The 26,208-nt window shown below is 53.4% G+C and overlaps 1 protein-coding gene across 1 annotated transcript in view; it reads left to right on the forward strand.

Moving 5' to 3' along the window:
• The first annotated feature begins 10,122 nt into the window (after positions 1-10,122).
• The window catches only part of TAF4 (TATA-box binding protein associated factor 4), a 36,560-nt gene continuing 20,474 nt past the window's right edge, over positions 10,123-26,208 (forward strand). Inside the window, exons 1-11 of the mRNA XM_025398130.1 lie at positions 10,123-10,144; positions 10,504-10,664; positions 12,120-12,239; positions 14,928-15,047; positions 15,827-15,949; positions 17,367-17,456; positions 18,242-18,490; positions 21,118-21,265; positions 21,726-21,840; positions 24,336-24,505; positions 24,801-24,931. Of these exons, the coding sequence (XP_025253915.1) occupies positions 10,123-10,144; positions 10,504-10,664; positions 12,120-12,239; positions 14,928-15,047; positions 15,827-15,949; positions 17,367-17,456; positions 18,242-18,490; positions 21,118-21,265; positions 21,726-21,840; positions 24,336-24,505; positions 24,801-24,931 (1,449 nt within the window). The remainder of the gene's footprint in view (positions 10,145-10,503; positions 10,665-12,119; positions 12,240-14,927; positions 15,048-15,826; positions 15,950-17,366; positions 17,457-18,241; positions 18,491-21,117; positions 21,266-21,725; positions 21,841-24,335; positions 24,506-24,800; positions 24,932-26,208) is intronic.

A 26,208-nucleotide genomic window follows, 5' to 3' on the forward strand; every position in this document is an offset into this window, starting at 1 on the left:
GTCACTTTAGAGATTTAATTTGTGTCTCCCTGATGACTAATGATGTTGAGCTCTCTCCGTGTGCTCATTTGCATCCGTCTGCCACCTTTGGTGAAGGGTCTATTCAGTTGCCCACTTTCCTTTTTTTGAGACGGAGTCTCGTGGTGTTGCCTGGGCTGGAGTGCAGTGGCGCCATCTTGGCTAACTGCGATCTCCGCCTCCCGGGGTCACGTGATTCTTGTGCCTCAGCCTCCCAAGTAGCTGGGACTACAGGTGTGCACCACCATGCTTTGCTAATTTTTTGTATTTTTAGTAGAGATGGGGGTTTCGCCATGTTGGCCAGGCGGGTCTTGAACTCCTGACCTCAAGTGATCTGCCCGCCTCAGCCTCCCAAAGTGCTGGGATTACAGGCATGAGCCACTGCGCCCAGTCTGGGTTACTTTCTTACTGAGTTTTGAGGATTCTGCATATATTCTGGATCCAAGCCCTTTATTAGATAGATGCTTTCTAAAGATTCTGTCCGTTCTGTGGCTTGTCTTCTCATTCTCTAGCAGTGTCTGCTGAAAAGCCGCAGTTTAACATTTTGATGAAGTCTAGTTTATCCCTTTGTTCTTTTATGTGTTGCGTTTCTGATGTTATATCTAAAATTTCTTTGCCTAACTCCGGGTTACAGAAATGTTCTCCTGTTTTCTTCTGGAAGTTTTAGGTTTTATGTTTAGGTCTGGATCCATTTTGAGTTGATGTTGGTACACACTATGGGGTGTGGGTCCAGGGTTTTGCCTGTGCCTGTCTAGTTGTTCCAGCATGTGAGAAGCCCGTCCTCACCACCGAATTGCCTTTGTCCGTCTGCGTGTGGGCCTGTTTGTGGACTCTGCATGGCTGTGTTGGTCTGTTTAACTTTGCACCAACACTGTGCTGTCCTGGTTATTGGAGCTTTTTTTAGACAGGGATCTCACTGTGTCACCCAGGTTGGAGTGCAGTGGGGTGATCTCGGCTCACTACAGTCTATGCGTCCCGGGCTCAAGCAGTCCTCCCACCTCGGCCTCCTGAGTAGCTGGGACCACAGGCATGCCCACACTGTCTAATTTTTGTATTTTTAGTAGAGATGGGACTTCACCATGTTTTCCAGGCTGGTCTCGAACTCCTGTCCTCAGGCAGTCCGCCTACCTTGGCCTCCCAGAGTGCTGGGATTACAGGCGTGAGCCCGGCCCTGAGATTACTGGAGCTTTCTTTTCTTTTCTTTTTTTGAGATGGAGTCTTGCTCTGTCGCCCAGGCTGGAGTGCAGTGGTGTGGTCTCGGCTCACTGCAACCTACGCCTCCCGGCTTCAAGTGATTCTCCTGCCTCAGCCTCACAAGTAGCTGGGATTACAGGTATGAGCCACCACGCCCAGCTAATTTTTGTATTTTTAGTAGGGACAGGGTTTCAGCACGTTGGCCAGGCTGGTCTCGAACTCCTGAGCCCAAGCAGTCTCCCTGCCTCGGCCTCCTGAAGTGCTGAGCTTTCTTTTATTTTATTTTATTTTTTTGAGACGGAGTCTCGCGCTGTGTCACCCAGGCTGGAGTGCAGTGGCGCGATCTCGGCTCACTGCAAGCTCCGCCTCCCAGGTTCACGCCATTCTCCTGCCTCAGCCACCGAGTAGCTGGGACTACAGGCGCCCGCCACCACGCCCGGCTAGTTTTTTGTATTTTTAGTAGAGACGAGGTTTCACCATGTTAGCCAGGATGGTCTCGATCTCCTGACCTCGTGATCCACCCGCCTCGGCCTCCCAAAGTGCTGGGATTACAGGCTTGAGCCACCGCGCCCGGCCCGTGCTGAGCTTTCTAATGCATTTTGAGATCAGCTCGTGTCAGCCTTCTGACTTTTTCTTGTTTGTTTGGTTTGAGAGGGAGTCTCATTCTGTCACCCAGGCTGGAGTGCAGTGGTGTGCTCTCGGCTCACTGCAACCTTCGCCTCCCTGGTTCAAGCGATTCTTGTGCCTCAGCCTCCATTACAGGGGTGCACCACCACGCCCAACTAATTTTTTATATTTTTAGTAGAGACAAGGTTTCACCATGTTGGCCAGGCTGGTCTCGAACTCCTGGGTTCAAATGATCCGCCCGCCTCGGCCTCCTAAAGTGCTGGGATTACAGGCATGAGCCCCTGCAGCCAACCTGACTGTTCTTTTTTTTACAGTTGTGTTGGTTACTCTAAGACCTTTGCATTTCTGTATGAATTTTGGAATCACCCTGTCAGTTTCTACACAGGAGGCTGCTGGGACTTTGGGATTCATTGCTTCTGCAGATCAGTTTGGGAAGAGTTGACATCTTAACCATCTTGAGTTTCCTGACCCATGAACACAGTGCACGTCCCTTCACTTGCTCACATTTTTGTTTTAATCAGCGTTTTGTAGTTTTAGGGGAGGATGAATCAAAGTTCATGATTTTACAGTGGTATCTACGATGTGCGGGGGGTAGGGGGGTGCTGCAAGTGCTGGACCAGGAGCTGTGTCAGAAGCTTCATCTTTAGCAAAATATTCGGGGTGCGGTGGTGTTAGCGCCTGCACTGGGCTGCATACGTTCCCCTTTGCTGCTTTGCTCCGGCCCTTACGCCTGCCAAGCCCCGTGAGGTGGGAGAGAACACTTGGCTTTAGCCAGAACAGGTTAGAAGGAAGATGCGGCTGTGCACCTGTCCCAGCACAGCACCCGCTTAGAGAGAAAACAGCCTCTGTAGGAAGAGCACGCTGGATTCTGGAGGGGCCCTTTCCACATCTGGGCCGTCACCACGTGTGTCCTGTCCACCACTGGTCCACATCTGGGCCGTCACCACATGTGTCCTGTCCACCGCTGGTCCACATCTGGGCCGTCACCACGTGTGTCCTGTCCACCGCTGGTCCCAGCTGGCAGCATGGAGAGGGTTCGAATGTCCTAGTTACGGAGGGAAGTGGGGCTGCAAACCCTCAGGTGTCAGACCACCCCTTTCCACTGTGGGGAAACACCACTTTTGCTCATCTCTTTGGCCCTTTTGGTAGCTTATTCCTTGAGGACCATGCTCCTCTCTGCTGGGGACGAGACTGCCTGCTGGTGGCTCTGTTTGTGTTTTCTGGGCCTTCCAGAGGGACTGCCTTTATTCTGCAGCCAGCCGCAACCCTTCCCACTTCTCCATGCTTGGGTGTGGAGTGAGGGCCAGGGCAGCCAACTGACAGCACAGCTGTCCTCTGCGTTTTCTCGGACAGAAGTCATCGCAGGCCCGCCCACCTCCTGACTGCACAAGTCTCCACTGCGCAGACACTTTCTGATACCGTTCCAAATACAGCTGGGAAGGGGAGGGAGGGATTTTCTTAGATTTGTGTCCCCAGGGGTCCATCCTGGGGTGTTCTTGACCCTTCAAGACCTTGGCGCGCTGGGAGGGCCCGCTCCGCCTCTGACGCTGGCAGCCGCTGGCCGCTGTGTACCTGAGTTTCCGAGCGTCCTCCCGGGGTATGGACCTGCCCTGCCCCCCAAGAATTCACTCACTCACAGAGCAGCCACTGCATACAGTGCCTCCCTGTCGCCATCTGAGGTGCTGGCTGGCTTTTTTTTTTTTTTTTTTTTTTTTAAATTTAAAAATTTAAAACTTTAAGCGAGACTCCGTTTTAAAAAAAAAAAAAAAAAAGCATAAAACTTTAATCATATGCTTGTTTTGAAGAGCAGAGCTTTCAGTGACAAACAGACTCTGTTGGCCTACCCACCCCCTTTTAACTGCCTCTCAGAGGGGACTGCTTTGAATACGTGTATCCACATGGCTCTGCCTGTACAGCCACCTCCTGAGGTTGCTGAGTGTCAGCTAGCGACTATCCGGCCACCCAGCCGCGGTCCGCAGAGCCCCGGCCCAGCCCACGCAGCCCTGGCCAGCTCTGCGTTCGGCGCGCACAGCCCTTGGCTGTGAACACGCTGTTTGAGTCGAGCCAAGTGCTGTGCTGCTTCTGCTTCCTGTGCAGGCAGCTGTGTCTCAGCAGCTAGAAGTGCTGCGGGCTCCCAGGTGCTTTTACTGCCCTACAGCCCGCCCCAGTGCCTTGGCCCTCTGGACCCTGCGCCTGGCCATGCCTGGTCCTCCCTTCCGCTTCATCCTTGAGAGTCCCCTTGTTTCCTTTGGGTTCAGTCCCATGTTTCCTGGATCCTGTCTTTTGCTTTCTTCACTTACTCCCTTGTTTAAGTGGCTTCTCCCTTCTTACAGAGTATACCTTTTTTGAGACTTAGTTTGTCTGAAATGCCTTTTTTTGCTTCTGAGCCTTGATGGGTGGTTTGGCCTGGCATTGAGTTCCAGGTGGAAGGTAATTCCCGTGGGGTTTCTAAGGTGCTGGCCATCTCTTCCCGTTTCTGTGGAGCTCTCAGGGCTGCCAGGCTCTGCTTCCCTGTTCTGTGGCTGGGATCTGTGGTTTTCCCCTGGAAACACGGGAAAAGTCTTTCCTTCCCAGTGGTCTGGCTTCTGCGGTGAGGCTGGTGTGCGCCTCCTTCCTCATGTTCACGCTGGCTCCAGCAACTGCTCTCCTTTCTATCATCCTCCTAGAATTTCTGTTGATGACCTGTTGGGTTTTCTGGAATGCTTCTTCACATTTTCTCATCTGTTCTTCCAAGTTTCCACTCTCTTTTTCTGTACTGTATTCAGGGGGAATGCCTCGGTGCTGTCGTCTGGTCATCCCAGGAATTTTTAATTTGACTGTTGTATTGGATAATCTTTGTGATTTTGTAGAGGGTTTCTTGCCTATTTTGATCAGTTCACTGTTTTGGTGTCTGGGTTGATTCTGGGCCTTCCTCGGGCAGCTGGTGGTCTCTGGCTGTTTGCCCATCTGGTGGAGGGGCTGGTATTGAGCTGTGACAGTGACGGTGAGATGGGACAGACATCCTAACAAACCAGACACCCAGAAAGGCTGGGGAAGTTGGATAAGTGTTCTTTTAAATGAAGAATTTAGCGTTCTAGAAAATAAGGAAAACCAGCAGGGCTCAGACGTGGAGTTGGACGGCACCTCAGGGTGGGACCTTGTGTCCCCGTGGGCTGGCAGGGGCACCTGCCTCGGTGCCCCAATACTTGTGCCAGAGAACCCCATAGCCTCAGGAGGAGAGCTGGCGCTGAGAGCCCCTCAGGCCCAGGAAGAGCCCCCCACTGGCAGAGGGGACAGCGGTCCCTGCAGCCTGTCCTGTGCGTCAGGAGGGAGGAAATGCCTCTCTGAGAATCCACGGGGGCCTGTCCTCCCGGGCTGGGGTTGGGGCCATGCTCCCAAGTGACTTGGGTACCAGGACGGTCACAGCCCTGGGTTTGGCAGAGGTGAACGTGGACCCCTGTGGAGTGATGTGTCCTGACCTGGGCTACACAGGAGAGCCACAGACAGAGCCATGCCAGTGTGGGCAGTGCAGGGCCAAGAGGTAGCCCGGGCTGGGCCTCAGGAGGCCAGGGCAGAGTCCTCCACAGCCCTAGGCCCAGGGCTGGGGTTTGTGCTGAGAGTGCCGGGCAGCCTGTGGCACCCGGCGAGGGCATTTCCCCCCCAGGTGAGGGTTCCCAGGATGCAGGTGCCTGTGTGGTTTTCACACAGCTTCACGTGCTCTACATTTTGGCTTCAAATACAGTAAAAGTGTTACCTACGAAAGGAATCAGGAAAACTGTCATGTGGGGTAAGAACCCTGGTGTTTCTCCTTAGGGAGGGTGGGATTCACTCACACTGGGAATAGGTGGGTGGGAATCGGTGATGGCATGCTGAGCTGGGGACGTGGGTCCCTGGAAGACTCCGGGGGAGGCACTGGTCACCGCAGGCCGCTGGCCGGGCTCTGGAGGGGCGCACACTGCTCCTTCCCCAGGGAGGCGTCCGGCGGCCGCTGCTGGCTCTGCATTGCCCTGAAGCAGTGTGGCCTTGAACTGCTGGGAGAGTGGAGAGAGTTTCACACTGTTTCAGTTTCAGAACCTACATTTTCACCATAATGAAAAATAGAAAATAGCTTAAATCTTCAGCAAAAGAAAATTGTAAACACATTTTGGATGAAATTGTATGTAGCCACGGACAGTTATGTTTCTGAAGAATGTTTACTGCCATGGGAAGTGCACCCGGGGAGTGGGCAAGGAACAGGGAAACGGGCAGAGAACTGGGGCGGGTGGCCCCCGTGGTCCTTACGGCTTCCAAGTGCACAGGCTCACAGGTGTGCACGCTGGGTGGCACCTGAGCTGTGCCAGGCAGGGGAGGGGCTTCAGGAAGTTTCCATTGTTCTTGTACTTATCTGCACTTCTTAAATTTTCTGTGAAGAACACCTCTTTCTGTGGTAAGGAAGATACTAGGACAATTAGAAAAGGAAGTCCAGTGTGGTTCTGTTAGCTGGACCCGGACACATTATGGTGGTTGTATGTGCACATTGGCTGGTGTGGGGTTTTGGTTATGCCATGAAGGAGTCTCCAGGAAGGTGGGATGGGGCAGAGAGAGGGGCTGCAAGCTGAAGAGGTTGCCGGGGAGGTGGCAGTGGCCACGGTGGCCCAGTCAGGAGGCAGGGTCCCAGGCCCCGGCTTCCTGACCTTAACTGTTAATGACCTTCAGGGCTGTGCCCCATCCCGTCACCACCTGGAGTTGCCCGTCTTGGTTGAACGAGGACGCTGAGGGTCTTTGGGACGGATATCGTGTTTCTTGTTACAGGTTTGACCTCTTCCTCCCTGACTCGAGGGGCTGGGTATGTGGAGCCGGTTGTGCCTCTGTATCCGAGAGCCCTGCTGCCTGTCATCCTTGGCTCCTCGCTGCACTCCTCACAAAGACCTGGGTGGGGACGCGGCCAGTGTCCCACGCGGCTCTCTCTGGGGCGCTGTCAGACAGAACCGTCTGCCCTGGCCTCGGGGTCCCATCTGTGGGGTGGGGCGGGGGCCACACCTGCCACATTTACCCTGCCGCAGGTGCAGAGAAAGGAGCAGAGGCACAGGGGCGGCTGCCTTTCGTAGGCCAGGTGCCGCCCATAACCACGGTGGATGACTCTTAAATTAGTTATGTCTTGAGACGGAGTGGCACTTCTTTGCTTTGGTGTGAATAGATGCTGCTGGATTATTTGTCCGTACACAGAAGCTCATAGGACCCAGAACTGTGAGAACATCTCGGAAACATGGCTTGGATGCAGCTGTTGGTGTTCTGACTGTGCACAGACCATCACGCAGTGTCTGACTTTGCTTTTTGGCACAGTCAGGCTGTGATACAATAACCAGGGAGGCGGACAAGAAAGTCCCCAGTGACAGCGCCTCCTATGTGCTATTTGTTGGAAGCAAACCTCAGTTCGGCTTAGGAGATGTGGCCACTCATGCTTGGTTCACAGATATTTTCAGTGCTTCGAGAGGCTACATTATACCTGCCTGAAGTCACATGGTCACTTCTTGTGGGATGTTTGATTCCTTCTCCAACTTTTTTCCTAACCACAAGGGACACTGGCCCCGACCATAGGGCACATTTCACAGTGACCCATGTCTGTTTCCGTACACTTTTGTGATGTCCAGAATGCCACTTTTATTTTGTTAGAATTTTAACAACATTGCTAATTTTGTTAATACTTTTTTTTAAAAATGTATTCCTATAAATATCTCTGGATCCTTTTTTTTTTTTTTTTGAGGTGAACTCTGGCTCTGTCGTCCAGACTGGAGTGCAGTGGCGCGATCTCAGCTCACTGCAAGCTCCGCCTCCCGGGTTCACACCATTCTCCTGCCTCAGCCTCCCAAGTCGAGTAGCTGGGACTACAGGTGCCTGCCACCACGCCCGACTAATTTTTTGTGTTTTTAATAGAGATGGGGTTTCACCATGTTAGCCAAGATGGTCTTGATCTCCTGACCTCGTGATCCACCTGCCTTGGCCTCCCAAAGTGCTGGAATTACAGGCGTGAGCCATCGCACCTGGCCTTGGATGCAATTTTTTAAAGCACAAAGCTCCTGATAATTAAAAGTCTCTTCACTCACTATGAGATTGGCAGGTTTGACACTGGGTGTGGAGGCACTGGGACACTGAAGCCTCCTTTATCCTGTTACCATCCCTGTGTGTGCACTTAAGTCTGCATCCATTATCGGCTTCTCAGAATTCCTTAAAAACATTTTTTTGTTTTTAGGAAATGGAGTCTCACTCTGTGGTCCAGGCTGGAGTGCAATGATGCGATCATAGCCCACTGCAGCCTCCAACTCCGGAACTCAGATGATCCTCCCACCCTAGTGTCCCAAGTAGCTGGAACTAAGGTGTGCCACCACGCCTGGCTAATTTAAAAAAGATATATTTTTTTTAGAGATGGGGTCCCACTGTATTGCCCAGTCTGGTCTCAAACTGGCCTCAAGCGATCCCTCCACCTTGGCCTCCTAAAGTGCTGGATTTCAGGCGTGAGCCACTACACTCATCCTGGCTTCTCAGAACTCTTGAGGAGGAGGAGCAAGTGTCTCCAAATGCAGTGAATGAAGTGTGGGGTTTGAGGATATTGTATTAGGGTTCTCTAACGGGACGGAACTAATAGGAGAGGTGAATATATGAAGGGGAGTTTATTAGGAGAATTGACTCTCAGGATCACAAGGTGAAGTCCTACAATAGGCTGTGAGCACGCTGAGGAGCCAGGAAGCCAGTCCGAGTCCCCAAATGTCAAAAGTAGGGAAGCCGACAGCGCAGCCTTCAGTCTGTGGCCAAAGGCCGGAGAACCCCTGGCAAACCACTGGTGTAAGGCCAAGAGTCTAAAAGCCGAAGAACTTGGAGTCTGATGTTCCAGGGCAGGAGGCATCCGCTCGGGAGAAAGATGGAGACTGGAAGACTCAGCCAGTCCAGTCCTTCCACGTTCCTCTGCCTGCTTTTGTCCCAGCCACGCTGGCAGCTGATTCGATGGTACCCACCACATTGACGGTGGGTCTGTCTCTCCCAGTCCGCTGACTCAAATGCTAACCTTCTTTGGCAGCCCCCTCACAGACACACCCAGGAGCAGTACTTTGCATCCTTCAATCAAGTTGACACTCCATAATAACCATCACAGACATGGGGTGTTTACCAGGTATCTTGTTTTGGGGTCCCCAGGCCCCATGTGTGCTTGGGTGAGAGTGGAACTCTCCCTCGTGACTTGCAGCAGCTCTGGCGGCCACATGGCTGATGAGTGTCCGCCTGGCTTGAAGGCTGTTCTGGGCACTGTGGGCACAGACTCGAGATGGAGCCTTGGAGGCCTTTCCTGTTACTTCGTTCGTGAGCTCCAGGCTTGGAGAGTCCAGCAGGTTATTTGCTGCAGCTGGGTGTTTCGTTTTTGTTTGATTTCTCCATGGTTTATTTTGAAAGGGATGTTTTGGGGGGAAGTTTTCTGAATGGGCATAAATGTGGCTTTTTGGATCAAGAATTTTAGATGTTAGCCCAGGAGAGGCATTACCGTTATTCTTGATACCACGCTGAGTTTCGAAAGAGCTGGAGCCCAGCAGCTTCCCAGACTCTCCCGAAACCTCTGAGAGTGCCCCAGCGTCATAGCACAGGAGGAGGAAGCCCCACGCTTATTTGTCAGGACCAACAGGAGGTTTTCAGGCCTTCCTTTATCTTTTTTGAGGTTATTGTTTTCCATTCTCCATAAAGGGGAGGAAGGAGAGGCTGGGAAACACAGTGGCCGCCCCCTGTGCCCTGCGGCTTGGCCAGCGTGTGATGGGTGGTGGGGACGGCCGGTGGCGGTGCCTCGTTGCACGTGTGTTTAGTTTCTCAGCTCTGTGGTGCTGGGCCGTCTGCCGAGTCTTCACGCGGGAACGAGTGCAATGTTTATAGCCCTGTTCCCGCGGCTGCATCCCCACCTCTGTCATGGGAAGTTAACATTTAAAAGTTGGACCGTTGTGTTACTGTTTCTAATGGAATTTGTGATCTAACTGGTTGCTGTTTTTTGAAGCTAAAATTAATGCCAAACCTAAATGGTAGGATTTGCTTTCCCACGATTTAGCTCAAGAACCACGAAGGGCAAATAGTTCTCCTTTCCTAAGGGTTGTGTCGCATCTCTGCGCCTGTGTTGTGGGTGTCAGGGCAGCGTGGGGGCAGCACTGTCCCGCCCCCCGAGAGGAGGGTTCTGGTGAGGAGCCTCGTGGCCCACCCTCCTTCTGCTGGGTCTGGGCGTCACAGGACAGCAGGTTGGGAGAACCTGGAGTGTGGGCCGTAGACATGGTTGTGACCTCTAGGCCCAGCCCAGCCGACATGGCCGTGGCACAAGCAGGAGGTGGGAGCAAGGAGACTGGCATGTCTGTGGGGTGTGTGGGCCGGTTGGGGGCGTGGGGGCACGTGATGTGGCCAGTGGAAGCCATTGCTACATTGCCTTGCTGTCCGGCTCATTCATGAAAGTAAGGCTCAGGTGCCATTTTTTTTTTTTTCACGGCCTTTTAGCAACCTTTACAGTTTTCTCGTCTTGTATACCATCGTGATTCACAAGTGTGTTTCGAGTTCGGGGGATTCGTGTGTTTAAGACTTGATTTCCTTTGTTTCCTTCTCACAGCTGTCAGCTTTCCCTGGGTCGGGCCAGGGTCTCCTCAGGGCTCTGGGGCGGGTGCATTCCTGACGCCAGGTCTCCTTTGTCTGCAGGAATGGTCCTCGTCCGAAGTGAGAATGGGCAGTTGTTAATGATTCCTCAGCAGGCCTTGGCCCAGATGCAGGCGCAGGCCCATGCCCAGCCTCAGACCACCATGGCGCCCCGCCCTGCCACCCCCACAAGTGCCCCTCCCGTCCAGATCTCCACCGTACAGGTGAGTGCACGTGTGCCCTGGAGTGTGAACCCCTTCCCTGCCCAGCCCCTCTACCCACGCATGCTGGGGAAGCCTGCAAGGGCCAGGCATAGCCGTGGGAGTGAGGACTGGGAAGTGTGTGCAGTGTCCGGTCCCATCCAGGATGGGCCAGGACGGCACTGCTCTCCTGTCCTCCTCTTGGTGGCAGGGCCTTGCCCGGCTCAGAGGCACCAGCTCCTGCAGCCCACCGAAGGGCTGGCCGAGTGGGGTCAAAGTGAGCAGTCCAGGATTGGCCGTCCTGGCCCCTTCCCTTCTCTCCCTATGGCTTCACCTTCCTGTGCCTGTCCCCTCATCTGCAAAGTAGAGATCGTGCTAGGACTCCACTGGCAGGACGCCACCAGCACTGCATGGAGACTCTTAAGGCACCGAGAGTCCTGGAGCCTCTGTGTGCGAGTGGGGTTGGCTGCTGTTGTTAGGGGGCGCATGAGGGCCACACACACACAAAACCTCGTCAGCCTTCAGGGCCGAAGCTCCCGACTCCCGAGTTGTGGTAGGGAGCATGGATTCTGACTTGGAGGGCAGAGTGCCCGGGACTCGCCTTTCCCGGCGTGTGTCTGTGTCTGGCCCCATGACTGTCACCTGCACGTGCCCGCACGCTGCGTGTTCCTGCTCCGTCTCCTGCCGTGTTTCCCTGGCACTGTGACCCTGCTGCTCTGAACGACCTGGCAGGTTTGTGAAGACTGGAATGACTTGATCAGCGTTCTCTGCCTGCCACGTGACCTGCGTACCCTCTGGAGTCGTACCTCTGTCCCATAGACGGGGACGTGGACGGACGTGCCGGAGGCTGCCAGAGACCACCTAGATCTGAAGTAGCACAGAACGGTGTCCTCAAGTCTGCAGCATCTGTCTGCTGAGTGGGATGCTGTGGAAGACACTCGTGGCTTCACTTGCACTGTGGGCATCGCGTTGCAGTCTGCCATCTGCTCTTTCCATGTCAGTCTCTCTCTGACAAACTTCATGGGCTCAGGACTTGTGGTGTCCCTCTGTCCCAAGCAGCCACCTTCCTTCCTCTCTCTGGCACTGACTGGCCATCTAGCCTAGGGGCGGCCACATCCCTTCCCCTCTGCGGCACCGACTGGCCGTCTGCCTTTGCACCCTTGTTGGTGATTGTTAATGAGGTCACGAGCCAGCAGCACGAGGACTCATTTCCAGACACTGCGTTCTTCAGAGACGAGTTTTTGTAGAGATGCTAAGAAGCCTAGTGATATGTTTATTGTGATATAGGAAAATGTTTGTCATACACTTGTTCTTTGGTAAGAAAACTTTAGAATTACTGTGGCTTCATTGCAGATCATGGAGAAGCCTGGGGCCCACTCGGATATACTAGTTACATTTGGAAGGAATAATTTCTATGTACCTGGGGATGGGAATTCCTTTTACTTGCGCTTGTTTTAGGTGACTCTGCTTATTTTTCAGGCACCTGGAACACCTATCATTGCACGGCAGGTGACCCCAACTACCATAATTAAGCAAGTGTCTCAGGCCCAGACAACGGTGCAGCCCAGTGCAACCCTGCAGCGCTCGCCCGGCGTCCAGGTGAGAGGGCGGGCGGCGGATCTGCTGAGGCTGCAGGGGCCATGAAGCCTGATTTCTTTGATGCAGAGATCAGGCCTTAGGAGTTTTTTTTTTTAAACTGGATACTAAGTCAAATTTGGGGAGGAAGGTTCTCCTTGAAGAAAGTGCTTTTTCTTTGACCACCAACATGGGATAAGTCAGGATCTCTTTTTTCTTTTAGTCACACAGAATTTAACACCAGCAGCACTGTTCAAGCTTTCCACCATGTTGGAAGCATTAAAACTATGTGCTTACTAATACTTGATCATAAGGCATGTCTGAAGCAGAAGCAGCCTGCGGTGAGGACAGTGTGTGTGTGCACATGTGGCCTTGTGTGTAACCATGGGGATGGCAGCTGTCGCTGAGATGAATGTGGCCGAGGTGTCATTCTCACTGTTGCAGGCACATGGACTGTAATTTTCACCGCACCCTGGGAAGCAGATGAGCTCGCTTCTTTCATCTCGTGATGCGGCGCTTACACTGAGGCGAGGGAGGTTCTGGGACTCACTCCTGGCCATGCCGCCTGCAGGGTGCCTGCCACGCCATGCTGCCACCTGCCACTCACGTCCCGTTCCGTAGTGAGAGCATAGTTCCAGAAGGGTTCTGCACCCACCCAGGTGGCCGCTGGTTTCTAGAACAGCGTTTTCATCTGCGGAGGGGGGCGTGTCCCAGAGCAGGTGCTAGCCCCTCTCCTAGTGGTGCTGATGCTCCTGACAGCTCAGCCTTTGGCCTGCAGAGCCCAGAAGGGTTTGTGTGCAGGCCAGGCTGTTCTGGAGGGGCGGCGGAGGTGCGTGGAGGGGAAATGTGTGCAGGCCAGGCTGTTCTGGAGGGGGCGGCGGAGGTGCATGGAGGGGAAGGGGCTAGCTGGTCAGACGCACCTGGTGAGGGAAGCAGCCTTCTCTGGGCAGTCAGCAGGAAGCAGCTGGGAGAAAAGTGGTTCGGGGGTTTTTCTTGGTCTGGTATCTGTGAGCGTCCGTGGATGCGTAGGTCTCTGTGGTGTTGGTCACTGCCGGTGAAGCACCTGCCGTGAACCACGCCTGGACGTGCTGCTGACGGATCCAGAGTCCTTGCCTCAGTGCTACAGACCCTGCTCCCATTGCTCAGTGGTGAAATGGAGGCTGAGCCCCGGGGGTAGTGGACTTCAGGGGCAGCTTCCCCCCCACCCGGCTCTTCCACCCTCACGGGATCTTGTCCCGGCTGGCTGCAGCTGCAGTGGGTGAAAGCGGGTGGAAGGGCGGTTCGGTACCAGGGAGACGTGTGCTGGCCTTTGGTGCAGGCCCTGCCCTCGGTGTTTTCCCTGAAGGAGCTTGCTCTGTCCTGTGCTCTGATTGGTGCGTCTGGATTTTTGGGTACAGTGACTTTTCTGAGAAGGTAGTGAAGCTTATGGTTAAGTTTTTGCATTATACTTAGTGGCAGACACGATCTGGATATCATCTGAGTGAAATATGTGTTCACAGGAGCAGAAGTAAGTGTGAGGAGTCAGTTCTGATGGGAAAGAAAACTCCCAAAAGATGAGATGGGTCCTGGGCACTCCTGGGGTCCGGAAGCAGCAGCTTGGTGTGTCGTTTTACGTTTTATTACCTGGAGGTTTTTATTTGATGTTTTTCAGTTAAAAAAAATCCATGCTTATTGTTACAAGTGAAAAGATACACAGACTTAGAAACAGCCCGTCTGCCCTGCTGTCTCCTCACAGCCCTTCCGCACCCCTCTGGAAGCGGGGTTGTGGGGTTGTTCAGAGCTGCTTCCTGCGTGCTGGCAGGGCTGCACCCACCTTGCCGCGGGGAGGGAGCTGCGCTCGCTGCTCTGGAGCCATTCTCAGGCTTACACTGCCCCCTGCTTTCAGAAGCTGCAAAGGAGTGTTTAAAAAGTTGGAGAGAAGAGAATGTTGACGACTAGATTTATACATTGGAAAAGTACTGGTTTAAAATATCAGTAAACATTTGCATTCTGATTATTCGTGTAGAATGGAAATGTGAGGAATTGAGTGCGGGCCACCGAGTTGTCTGAGCTACCTTTTGGTGTCTGGCTGTTCATTTGCTTAGCAAAGCAGCCGCTCCTTTCTGACAGTTTGACACTGGTGACCCCATCCTTCATTGCTCGAATCTGCTCTGAAAACTCCCCTTTGTGGGAGGCTTCTTGTTGACACTCACTTTTGGGGAGTAAAGAAAGGTGGGTTTGGGTGATTGCAGGGAGCTGGGGACCCTCCCCTGCGAGAGGCTGTGGCTGTGGAGGCCTGACTGCCCTGTAGCCAGCCTCTGCATCTGCGAGGATGGAGCTTTCAGGAGCCGTTCTTCAGTTGTTTTGATTTCTGAGAGATGGGGATCTGGGTTGTCCGTTAGGATTATTTACTCTGGTCACTGTGTGCCTTTTTCCATGGACTTCTGAGGACTGGAGTCTCTGCAGTGCCTGGCTTTGCGAACGTCTGTTTTTGATGCAGGTGCAAATCATGCCTTCCTCAGGTGCTCAGGACTGCGGTCGTCAGGGCACAGGGCAGGCGTCCCAGCAGCACTCCCATGTCCAGCTGACTGGCAGGTGTCCCGGGCCCTTGGCTTCCTGGGCGTCCTGGCCACCACAGGGAGGCTTGTTTTCTTTTTCTGGGCGTGAGGCTGGTCTTCCCCTCATTAGCTGGTAGCACGAGATGCGCTTACCTTGTGTTTTGGATTCTTGTAGCCTCAGCTCGTTCTGGGTGGCGCTGCCCAGACGGCTTCACTTGGGACGGCAACGGCTGTTCAGACGGGGACTCCTCAGCGCACGGTTCCAGGGGCAACCACCACTTCCTCAGCTGCCACGGTAAGAGCCGCTCCTTTCCGTGCCTTCAAAGACGGTCAGGCTCATGGCGCAGGTCAGAAAAGGCAGCCTTGAGACCTCGGGCCGGCTTCTGTCCCAGACGGCTCGCTGCCTGCTTCACAAAGCGGTGAACAGTCTGGGGCCCACGTGAGCGTGTGGGGCTCTGCTGCTTGAGGTGGGCCCTGAGGGCCTCAGACTGCAGAAGTCTGCAAACAGCAAAAGCCCAAACACCTGCCTTTGAAAAAGTCACTGGTGGACTGTCGCGTTCAGTCTGTAAAATGGCGGCACCACCCGTTTGTACACGCGCAGTGTTGGCCTGTGGTGATGGACGTCTGTGAACAGTGAGCCCCACTTGGCAACTTCTTGGGTTTCTTTGCTGCGCACTTTTCATTGCTTTCATGTCTGCCTCCTATTTGTTTCCTTCTGTGTCCATTTGGATTGGCATAGGTTGTCCTTATGGTCAGCGACATTGCAGCAGGCGTCTTCGCAGAGTCTCTTTTCACTTTTTTCATTATTTGCATAGCTACATTCCTAGACGTGGCCTTGCGGGACCGTGGGAGATGCTGACTTCGGTGGCCATGTGACTGATGTGGCTGGGCCGCCCCTCAGAGCACGGCCCGGGGTTCCACTCCCATCCACAGGCCAAGAGGTGGTGCGTTTTCTTGAAGTTTAGAGGAGAAATATATGTATCTCTTATACATACGCATATTTTATTAACCAAAGGCTGTGACAAAAATCTGCCTTTTAAGATTTTTCACTTATGTCTTTTTACTTTAATCCAGGAAACTATGGAAAACGTGAAGAAATGTAAAAATTTCCTATCTACGTTAATAAAACTGGCTTCATCTGGCAAGCAGTCTACAGAGACAGCAGCTAATGTGAAAGAGCTCGTGCAGAATTTACTGGTGAGAAACCTTGACTTGACATTCCCTTTTCCCTAAGGCCTGTTGCATAGGACAGACACCTATTGCTGCTGTGACTTGTGCCTGGGAGGCCTGTGCCAGCAAAGGGAGAGCTCCTCTGGAAGGCTGTAGGCAGAGGGGAGGGGTGCACACCTGTCAGAGGTGTGTGTGGCCTAGCTGAGGAGACTCCTTCCTGGGGCTGGGTGTTCTGGGGCTGGTGCCTGGTGGTCTCCTGGGCTTTGCCATTTTCTGGTGCCTGTGTCCCTTGTCTGTGGCTCTCTTCTCCTCTGGCTGCCCCCACCATGCTGCACTCTGGCCAGGGTCCCTGGCAGCTCCCTTCTGGTCCTCTCCCCACTCCTGTGTGACCTCTTGTAAAATTCCCAGGTGTCCGCAGTCCCTGCTGGAACATGCATTCCGCACCCTGAGCCAGCAGAAGCCCCCTCCCCGTGGAGCAGACCAGCTGAGGCACATTCGTGCTCCAGTGGCAGAGCCGTCCCCCCACCCCTGCCCCCACCCCTTCCGAAACCTCTGTCGCAGTGAACAGCACTCTGTCTCCTGGCCAGAACGTGGGAGGATTCCTGGCGGCCTCCCCTCTCCTTAACCCACAGTCCCAAGCTCTACATCTCTACTCATGGCCGAACTCTTGGCTCTCCACCTTGGCTCTCCCCACGGCTGTCTCATGGCTCAGGGGTATGCTGGCCTCAGTGGGATGGCCTGGGGATCTGGAGTGGCCAGTCTTTCCGTGCCTTCTCCTTGCCCGCCTGACCATGTCTTCCTGAGTCTCTCAGGGTTCAGTCCAGGTACCGCCTTCCCACCCTTGTCGCCTGTCTTCCCGACCTTTATGCCACGCTGAAACAGGATCTGAAAACAGGATCTGGCCCTCTTGCTCTGGGCTCCCTTTTATCTGACTGGACTCTGGGCACCCTGACTGCTTGCAAGGGTGAGCACAGCTGTTGTCTGCTCCTGAAGGTGCTGATGCCCTGACTGTCTGGATCCTGTCTGTGTGGCCCCTGGCACGCTGTGACCTCCTGTAGCACTGTGCTTGCAGGGCTGGCTTTGATAATGGAGTTACTTTTAGGCTGATCTGCCTCCTAGCAAAATGCCTGACACCTAATAGGTGCCTGGTAAACACTGAGTAAAGACTGGCATTGAGTAAGAGGCTTAGAAAAAGACGAGAAGTAGACAGGTGACCCTCCCAGGAGGAGACGTGGTCCGCAGCTGGCTGCACTGCGGTGTCCAGGGTGAGCGCCTGTCACACGTGTATCTGTGGAAGGTGTAGCACGCAGACTTTCCCATCTCCTCTGTCCAGTGAAACTCGGGGCGGAATCAGCCGTAAAATACAAGACCAGAGTGATGCGGGATTCAGAAGTGTGTGTGGAATCTCATTCACCAGAATTTCAACATGGATTTTATTTTTAAGGATGGAAAAATCGAAGCAGAAGATTTCACAAGCAGGTTATACCGAGAACTTAATTCTTCACCTCAACCTTACCTTGTGCCTTTCCTGAAGGTAATTTCGAAGGCCCGGGTGCTTGACGAGCAGCAGGGCCAGGGAGGGGTGGGGTGCAGATGCTCCAAGTGCACAGGGGTGAGGATGCTCCAGGCACGGAGGGTGCACAGCGCCTGTGCTCCCTGCGGGGGTGGGGCCGGGGACTCAGTGCCTGGGGACAGAATGTTAGGTGTTTTTCTGTAAAGCAGGAGCTCCCCTGACACTGTGGCCTTGTGGTTCTGTTGTGCGCAAGGTGGTGAGAAGGGCGCGTGCTTCCTGAAACTGAGGGGAACAGGGAATTGGGGTAGTGTTTGCAAAACTGGGTAGGACCAAGGCTTTCAACAGTGTCAGGCTGTCTGTTGGATAATCATTGGTATGAGCACATTTTAAAATTTAATACATACATTTGTACATATTTATGAGGTGCATGTAATGTTTTGTTACATTCATAGAATCAGGGTATGTGGGGTCTGTCACTTTGAATACTTATTTCCATGTGTTGGGAACATTCAGAATCTTCTCTTCCCGTGATGTTAAAATATTTTAAAAAGGATTTTAAAAATATGGCTCTTTTTGTTTGTTTTCTTAAACACATTTTGGACATTTGCTATCAGGAATAATCCCGCCTAGTGGGAGGGCGGGGTGGGGTCCTGGCCCCTGACATCCAGACGTGCTGCTGCGAGGGCCAACATCTGTCTTATTTAACTCAAAAATTTTCTGTAAAAGTTGATATTTCTGAATTTTTAAGCAAGGAAAACTGACGCATGAGCAACCCCCTGACCCCTCGTGTCTGTCTTTCCACCCAGAGGAGCTTACCCGCCTTGAGACAGCTGCCTCCCGACTCCGCGGCCTTCATCCAGCAGAGCCAGCAGCAGCCGCCACCGCCCGCCTCGCAGGCCACCACTGCGCTCACGGCTGTGGTGCTGAGTAGCTCAGTCCAGCGCACGGCCGGGAAGACGGCGGCCACCGTGACCAGTGCCCTCCAGCCCCCTGTGCTCAGCCTCACGCAGCCCACGCAGGTTGGCGTCGGCAAGCAGGGGCAACCCACACCGCTGGTATGGAAGGGGCACCTTACTGGTCCACACAGCCCACCGTGCCTCTGCTCCCTCCAGCTTCTTAGATAAATTGGCCATGGTTCAGAAACCTTTTCCAAGCATGCAGGAAGGCTCCTGCTAGAGGAAGCTTAGGCATTACCTTAGTTAAAATAGAAATCAGGGTTGAGGCCCAGGGATTTTGTATTTTGTCTCAGTAAAATGAAATAGTTGAATTGGCTTTGAACCACTGGCACGTCCCCGCCTTGTCTTGTCTAGGGATGTCACTGGTGTAAACGAATGCAGTGTGTTTTTAGGGGATCTTGTAGATAGATGTTCTCTTGGGTTAGGAGCAGCGGTCCAAGCGTAAGACACGGGCACCCGCGTGGGACAGGTGGGCAGGAGACTGGAGACGGTAGCAGCTCACAGCGCAGGGTGGATTTAGGTGGGTCCCGGGAGGCAAAGCTGCGGCTGCTCGTAGCGGTTCACGTATGTGCAATGTGGATCTGGCTTTCTTGGTTTTGTAGTCACGACGTTTGCTCTGGAGCTAGAGAAAGGACGTCTTCGCCAGAAGAGTTACATTTCGAGCACATTCCCTTTCACGGGCAGAGGGATTCACCAAACAGAAGGGCAGTTTTAAAAAAATGTCAGCGGGGTTTTCTTCCTCTAAAGACAGTTTAAAAAACACAATGGTGCGGGCTCCCTCATCTTGAGCCGGTATGTGTTCTGATGGTGCACACGTCAGAACCAGCTGGGTGAGGAGTATCCACTGGGGAGCTGGCTCTTGTGCTCTGTTCAAGTTGCACTTGTTTTGTCTTGATTAGTAGCGAGAACAGGGCAAAATGGCATGGAAGGAAGGTGTCCCTTACAAAGGCCAGGGAAGCGTGGCCCCTGGGAAGGGCTGAGCTCCTGTGTAAAGAGAGGGCTTCCTTGCCTTCCTTTTGACTCTAGAGGGGAAGAGATGTGCTGCGCCCCTTGCTTCAGTGTAGTGTAAGGATAGAACTTCCCTATTCCCCAGTCAGTGGAGCTAGTTCACCCAAAAGGTGGGTTCTATTTAAGCAGGGACAGTCTGTGGGCAGTCATTTTCTTGCGAGGTGTTGACCTCTGGTGCTTAGTCACAGATGAGCAGCGTGGGTGTTTTAGAATTAGATGCTGTGTTCGGCGGCAGGATCACCTCTGCATATTGCTTCCATGGGCTCCTCCTGACCGTGTGTGGAGTCTGCAGAGCGCAGTCGGTGGGATCCAGGGCATCCGATCCATTGCCTGCACCCTGAAGCCTGTGGAGGCAGAACCCAGGCTTCTCCCTGATTTGATGGCAGGCTCCCCGCACCGCGGGGCCTGGCCCGGGCATTTGATGGCAGGTTCCCTACACTGCAGGCCCTGGCCTGAGCATTTGACAGCAGGTGGCCTGAGCTGCCTGAGGCTCTTCCTGTCCAGTGTGGGTGTTCCTGTTTTATTGAAGAAGTGTTTGCATTATAGGCCGCTTCCCCAGGCCCCCACACATGTTCTGCAGCATGGAGTTTACCTGCCAGGGCACCTTTGCAAATGGTAGCAACTAAATTCTGAAACACCTGGACCCAGAGGTTTGGGGCCAGGCCTTATGGACTTGAGCATTGGCTTTTAACAGGGATGCCAGTGTCTCTGGGCCCCAGTGTCCTGGGGACAGGGCCAGAGCACAGGCCGTGGTCAGTGCTGCCAGGTTTTGGATCTCTGCCTTGTGCTGGAGGTGAGAATGAGAGTCAGGATGACAGCAGAGCTGGGCAGACACTACCATGAGGGGCCCAGCAGGGTCTGGGTGGACAGAGCTGGCCCTGCTGGGGGCAGTGGGTGGAGGCCCTTGAGGGCCAAGTTCACGCAAGGCTTAGGAGCTCTAACCCCACTCTAGTAGAAAAGCCCTCAGCCTTCTTATAGAAAATTCAGAAAGGGAGCTGGGTTTGGTGGCTCATGCCTATAATTCATCACTTTGGGAGGTCAAGGTGGGAGGATCGCTTGAGCCTAGGAGTTCAAGACCAGCCTGGCCAACATGGTGAAACCCCATCTCTACGAAAAAATACAAAAATTAGCCGGACATGGTGGTGGGTGCCTATGGTCACAGCTGCTCAGGAAGCTGAGGTGGAGGATCGCTTGAGCCTGGAAGGCAGAGGTTGCAGTGAACCGAGATCACGTCACTGCACTCCAGCCTGGGAGACAGAGCGAGACTTGTCTAAAAAAAAAAAAAGAAAATTCAGACGAGGTAAAACCACTTGACCTGTAGCCACCAGGCAACAGTGTCACCTCTGCTAATATTTGGGGGGTAGTGGTCCGCCCCATCCTGGGTTGCTGAGGTCAGCAGGCATCACTTTGCCACCCGCCCCCTCCAGGCCCTGACCGGTGCCCAGGGGCAGCTTCTAGGCAGCAGATCTGCTCCCGCTTGCCCCTTCTGTGCCCACATGGGCACCCCTTGCCCACGTCCTGCCCTGGTCTGGCCGAGTCAATGCCCAGAGCATGGTCCTGTAGCCTGCTAGGGTTGAGCCGCACACGGGGTCTTCCCAGGACTTCTCACTGAGGGCGTAGGGTACAACGGAAGGAAAGGGAGGAACCTCCTGCTAGGGACAGAGTGGCCCCTGGCCCTCAGGGAGCATGCTCACCATTCTCTGCTGGCTCTGCCTCAGGTGATCCAGCAGCCTCCGAAGCCAGGAGCCCTGATCCGGCCTCCGCAGGTGACGTTGACGCAGACACCCATGGTCGCCCTGCGGCAGCCTCACAACCGGATCATGCTCACCACGCCTCAGCAGATCCAGCTGAACCCGCTGCAGCCAGGTGAGGGCCTCGTGGGTCCCTGGCCACTCAAGACCAAGGACTGCTCCCAGAGCCAGCTGCCACTGGGCTTTTGTTTAATTGTGGTAAAATGTACATTACATAAAATTGGCCATTATAAGTATCTAGTTCAGTGGCATTAATTTCATTTACTGTGTTGTGTAACCATCACCACTGTCAGTATGATTTTAAGTGTTACTTACATATTTACCGTGGTTAGCTTCTTTATCTGTAATTATTCTTGCACTTTAAAAACCTTGATGAAATACAGGAAAATAAATGCTTGAGAAGTACAGCTTACACGTTGTACTGTAATTTAGAGTTATTAATCTGAAGTTTTTGGAAACTTTCTTGTAGCTAATTAGGAGAGTGGTAGCTGTGCCCCTGGGCCTGTAAAGCACCAGAGCACATAGTTGATCTAATAAAAGCCTTGTGTGGTTTCCACTGTGTGTTTGTTTTGTAGTCCCTGTGGTGAAACCTGCTGTGTTACCTGGAACCAAAGCCCTTTCCGCTGTCTCGGCACAAGCAGCTGCTGCACAGAAAAATAAACTCAAGGAGCCTGGGGGAGGTTCGTTTCGGTAAGGAATGGGCCTGTGTACATTGCAGGAGTGTGGCCAGAGCGGAGAAGAGTCCAGAGTCCGTGCTGCTGCATTCCCGCCCGTGGGTCTTTCCCACATGGCCCTGGTGGCCAGGGGCTCTGAGGCTGCTGCTTCACACTCACTTTGACCTCACGTCGCTCACTTTGACCTCACGTCGCTCACTTTGACCTCATGTTCACACAAGTGTGTTTTCCCATAGAGTTGACTCAAGGAGGTTTTGCTTCATACACATAGCCAGAAAGCGAATCAACTGTGTTTTTATATGAACTAATAGGAAATTCATTTTTTAATATAGCATAGTATTTTGAGTTCATTGCATTCATAGTATAAAATGCTTCACTTTCCATGTATTCAACTTCAGAACCCTCAGAAAAGCTGTACTGGGCCAGGAGCAGTGGCTCATGCTTATAGTCCCAGCACTATAGGAGGCTGAAGTGGGAGGATCGCTTGAGCCGGGGAGTTTGAGACCAGCCTGCGCAACATAGTGAAACCTTACTCAACAACAACAACAAAATAAAAAATTAGCCAGGCTTGGTGGTGTGCGCCTGTGGGCCTGGCTACTTGGGAGGCTGAGGCCGGAGGATCACTTCTGGCCAAGAGTTAAGTGTTGACAGTGAGCTATGGTTTTACCACTATATGCCAGCCTCGGTGAGAGAATGAGACCCTGTTTCTAGAAAAAGAAATGCTGCTTTGCCTGGGCCTCCTGGAAAGCAGCTGGTCTTAGCATCGCCGTCAGGGAGGTGCTTATGGGACCTGAGCAATGGGAGAGGCTTGGAGTGATCTCTGTTGTGATCAAGGGGTGGTGGAGTTGTGTGTATTTCAGGAAGTCTTACTATGCGTTTTCCCTTTCCCAGACACTTCATCGAACCTAAAGGCATCAGGCAGGGCATAGCAGGCCTGGGGAGTAGCTGTGGGCTGAGCCAAAGTCCAAGCCCGAGCAGGGAGAGATGGCCAGCCTGCCTGGGCCCAGCGGGAGGCTGATACCTCCGTGAGGAGGGAGGACACTTAGGGACATACACGGGTGAAAGAATCAAGGCTGCGGGAAGCCTTGGTGTTTTGCTGTCAAGGAGTCAGCGACCTGGCAGAAGGGATAAAGGAGAACGATCCCTGTGGGCTGGCTCAGGATTGGAATGCTGATGCAAGCCACTGGGTTCCAGCGTGTGTCGGCAGGCATGGATAACCATAGGTTTTGCCATAAGTTTCTAGCTTTGTCCACTGCTGGGTCCTGGGAACAGTAACGCCCCAGTAGCACTGAGCACACCTAGTGCTCAGATGATGTCTTCTAAAAACCATTTTCCACTAAAATGACAAGGGCTCCTGAGAGAAAAGACTGATTGCAGGGCTGGGATAAGGAAATACAAGATGAGCAGAGACCGTCCTGTGTCAGAGAGCAGTGGACATGGGCATGACCTGGACGTGGATGTCAGCAGAGTGGCCTCCGTCCCACAGCTGGGTCCCACAGCCGGAGCCCTAAGCTGTGCAGCCCAGTCACAGTCCGTGACCGCCCGGGATGCCAGGCCGTGGCCAGACCCTGAGTGAGCACGTGGAGCCTGTAGGAGGACTGGGCATGAGAACTGCTGTGGAGCAGCTCCCCGGGACACAGCGACCCCGGGAGATGGCAAGCAGGCCCCCGGCCTCGTGTTCAGAGCCCACTGCTGGAGGCGGCAAGTGGAGGCTGCGTGCATGTGGAATTCCCAGCAGGACTCTTAGCCCATGTCTCCTCAGGAGGGGCTTGAAGTCAGCCTGGAAGAGGACGTTCTGCACACAGCTGGCCTGTGCCTTCCAGGTGTCAGGGGCAACCCAGGAGTCAGAGAGGCTGAGGAACCTTCCAGCTCGAGGAGCCGGACAAGACGTGGCAGCTGCAGGCCGCTGGGATTGGGATGTGGACTGTCCTGCAGGGAGAGGCGCTGCTGGGACCAGGGCCTATGGGAGCGGGCCTGGGGAGGGGTCATTCATCGTGGCCTGGTCTCAATGGCACCCTGCTTCTGGAGGGGACGCCCTTGTCTGTAGGAAACGTACGCAGAATGTTCTGGGTGGAGGAGAGTCAGGTTAGCAACTTCCAGGTGATTCAAGAAGAAATTGTGCGTACTCTTCTTCCAACTTTTCTGAGCCTTTAAGAAGAATTTAATGCTGCCTCTGGCTTTGAAAAGCTTTGCATGGATCAGACCCCCGGAAGTCCCTGTGCTGCTCCCGGCTCTGCTTTCTCTGGACTTGAGTCCCCTGCGCATCTGTGTGTAGATTAACCCGGCGCCAGTTCACAGCTCTCCTTCCGCAGAATGGTCAGGCTTTCCAGGAAAGCAGCGAGGCACCCTCTTTGCTGTGGCAGATGCAGCAGGTGCAGGCACTTGGGAGGACAGAGGCCTGGCCTCGGCGCGGCCCTGCCTTCCACGTGGGGTTTCCTGCCCTTACCACCCCAGCCCTCCTCCCGATGAATTCCTTGTACAGTTAAAACGATCTTTCCTTCTTTCCTCAAGGGATGATGATGACATTAATGATGTTGCATCAATGGCTGGAGTAAACCTGTCAGAAGAAAGTGCAAGAATATTAGCCACCAACTCTGAATTGGTGGGTACGCTAACGCGGTCCTGTAAAGACGAAACCTTCCTCCTCCAAGCGCCTTTGCAGAGAAGAATATTAGAAATAGGTACGTTGGTGTTTAATCCCTGACTCCTTATTAAACAGCAGCGCTGTTGGAGCATGGAGCTTCAGGTGAGCACACCTGATACCTGGTCATGTGTTTTGTCTGAGTTTGTCATTTCCACATGGTTGCTGGTGGTGGTTCTTGGGTGAAGTGTGGGTACCACTGCCTTCCACCCCACCAGCCTGTCTGGGCTGCCCTTGGGTTGTATAAAAGCAGTAACTGCCGGATGAGAGATTAGCCGTAAAGAAAGAACTGTGCTTAATGATTTTAAAATCTGTTTTTATTGCCTGACCTTTAGGTAAAAAACATGGTATAACGGAATTACATCCAGATGTAGTAAGTTATGTATCACATGCCACACAACAAAGGCTACAGAATCTTGTAGAGAAAATATCAGAAACGGCTCAGCAGAAGAACTTTTCTTACAAGGTAACAGGCTGTTTGCCTAGGAGAGTGTCTTTCTGTTGTTGGCCCCCACTCTGCTGGCTGGAAGCCGCCTCCCCACACCCATGCAGAGGGCAGTGGGTCCCAAGTGCCCCCACGTTCCTTTTGAATGTGTTTTGGATTTCTTACAGGACTAGATTTTGGGACGACTTCTTTTTGAGACAGGGTCTCACTCTGTCGCTCAGGCTGGAGTGCGGTGGCACAATCTCGGCTCACTGCAGCCTCCACCTCCTGGGTTCAAGTGATTCTTGTGCCTTAGCTTCTCAAGTAGCTGGGATTACAGGCACACACCGCCGCACCCAACTAATTTTTGTGTTTTTAATAAAAGAGACAGGGACTCGCGATGTAGCCCAGGCTGGTCCTGAACTTGCCTCAAGTGATCCTCCTGACTTAACCTCCTTAAGTGCTGGGATTACAGGCATGAGCCACTACGCCTGGTGGGTTTTACCTTTTGGAAGGTGATCCTATTCACTCTGTGGGCACCTACCTCTCTCCCTGGGCTGTGGGCTGAACTGGCAGACCCTGAGGTGCCGCAGCCCTATTCTCATGAAGCAGCTCTTCTAAGTAAAATGTGCCCTCCTCACCAGCAGTCACATGAACACTCTTCCAAGGGCACACGGGGTGAGATGGTGCCTGTTCCCGTAGCCAGGAGGCAGCGCCTTCAGGGCAGCACTGAAAATACACACACTCAGCCCTTGCTGTAAAAGTAGTTCTGTGTTGCTGCAAAAACGGTAAATGTTACTTAAAAAATCAGACAGTCTCGGCCGGGCGTGGTGGCTCACGTCTGTAATCCCAGCAGTTTGGGAGGCCGAGGCGAGCGGATCACGAGGTCAGGAGATCGAGACCATCCTGGCTAACATGGTGAAACCCCGTCTCTACTAAAAAATACAAAAAAAATTAGCTGGGTGTCGTGGCGGGTGCCTGTAGTCTGAGCTATTCGGGAGGCTGAGGCAGCAGAATGGCGTGAACCCAGGAGGCGGAGTTTGCAGTGAGCCGAGATCGCACCACTGCACTCCAGCCTGGGCGACAAAGCGAGACTCCATCTCCAAAAAAAAGAAAAAGAAAAAAATCAGACAATATCAAAGTGCATAAAAGGGACACTCTCCCACAAGTGTGCCCCTGAGACAGCCAACACGAGACTTCGTTCTGTGGACGGGGGCATTGATAGAGCTCTCGGGTGCAGCATCAGTGAGGTGGGAGGGTTGGGTCCTTGCCAGATTGGGACTGGACGGAGGGAGGGCGTTGTGCACGGATGGTCCAGT

The sequence above is a fragment of the Theropithecus gelada genome, chromosome 10, assembly GCF_003255815.1.
Source record: "Theropithecus gelada isolate Dixy chromosome 10, Tgel_1.0, whole genome shotgun sequence".
Classification (NCBI taxonomy): Eukaryota; Metazoa; Chordata; class Mammalia; order Primates; family Cercopithecidae; genus Theropithecus; species Theropithecus gelada.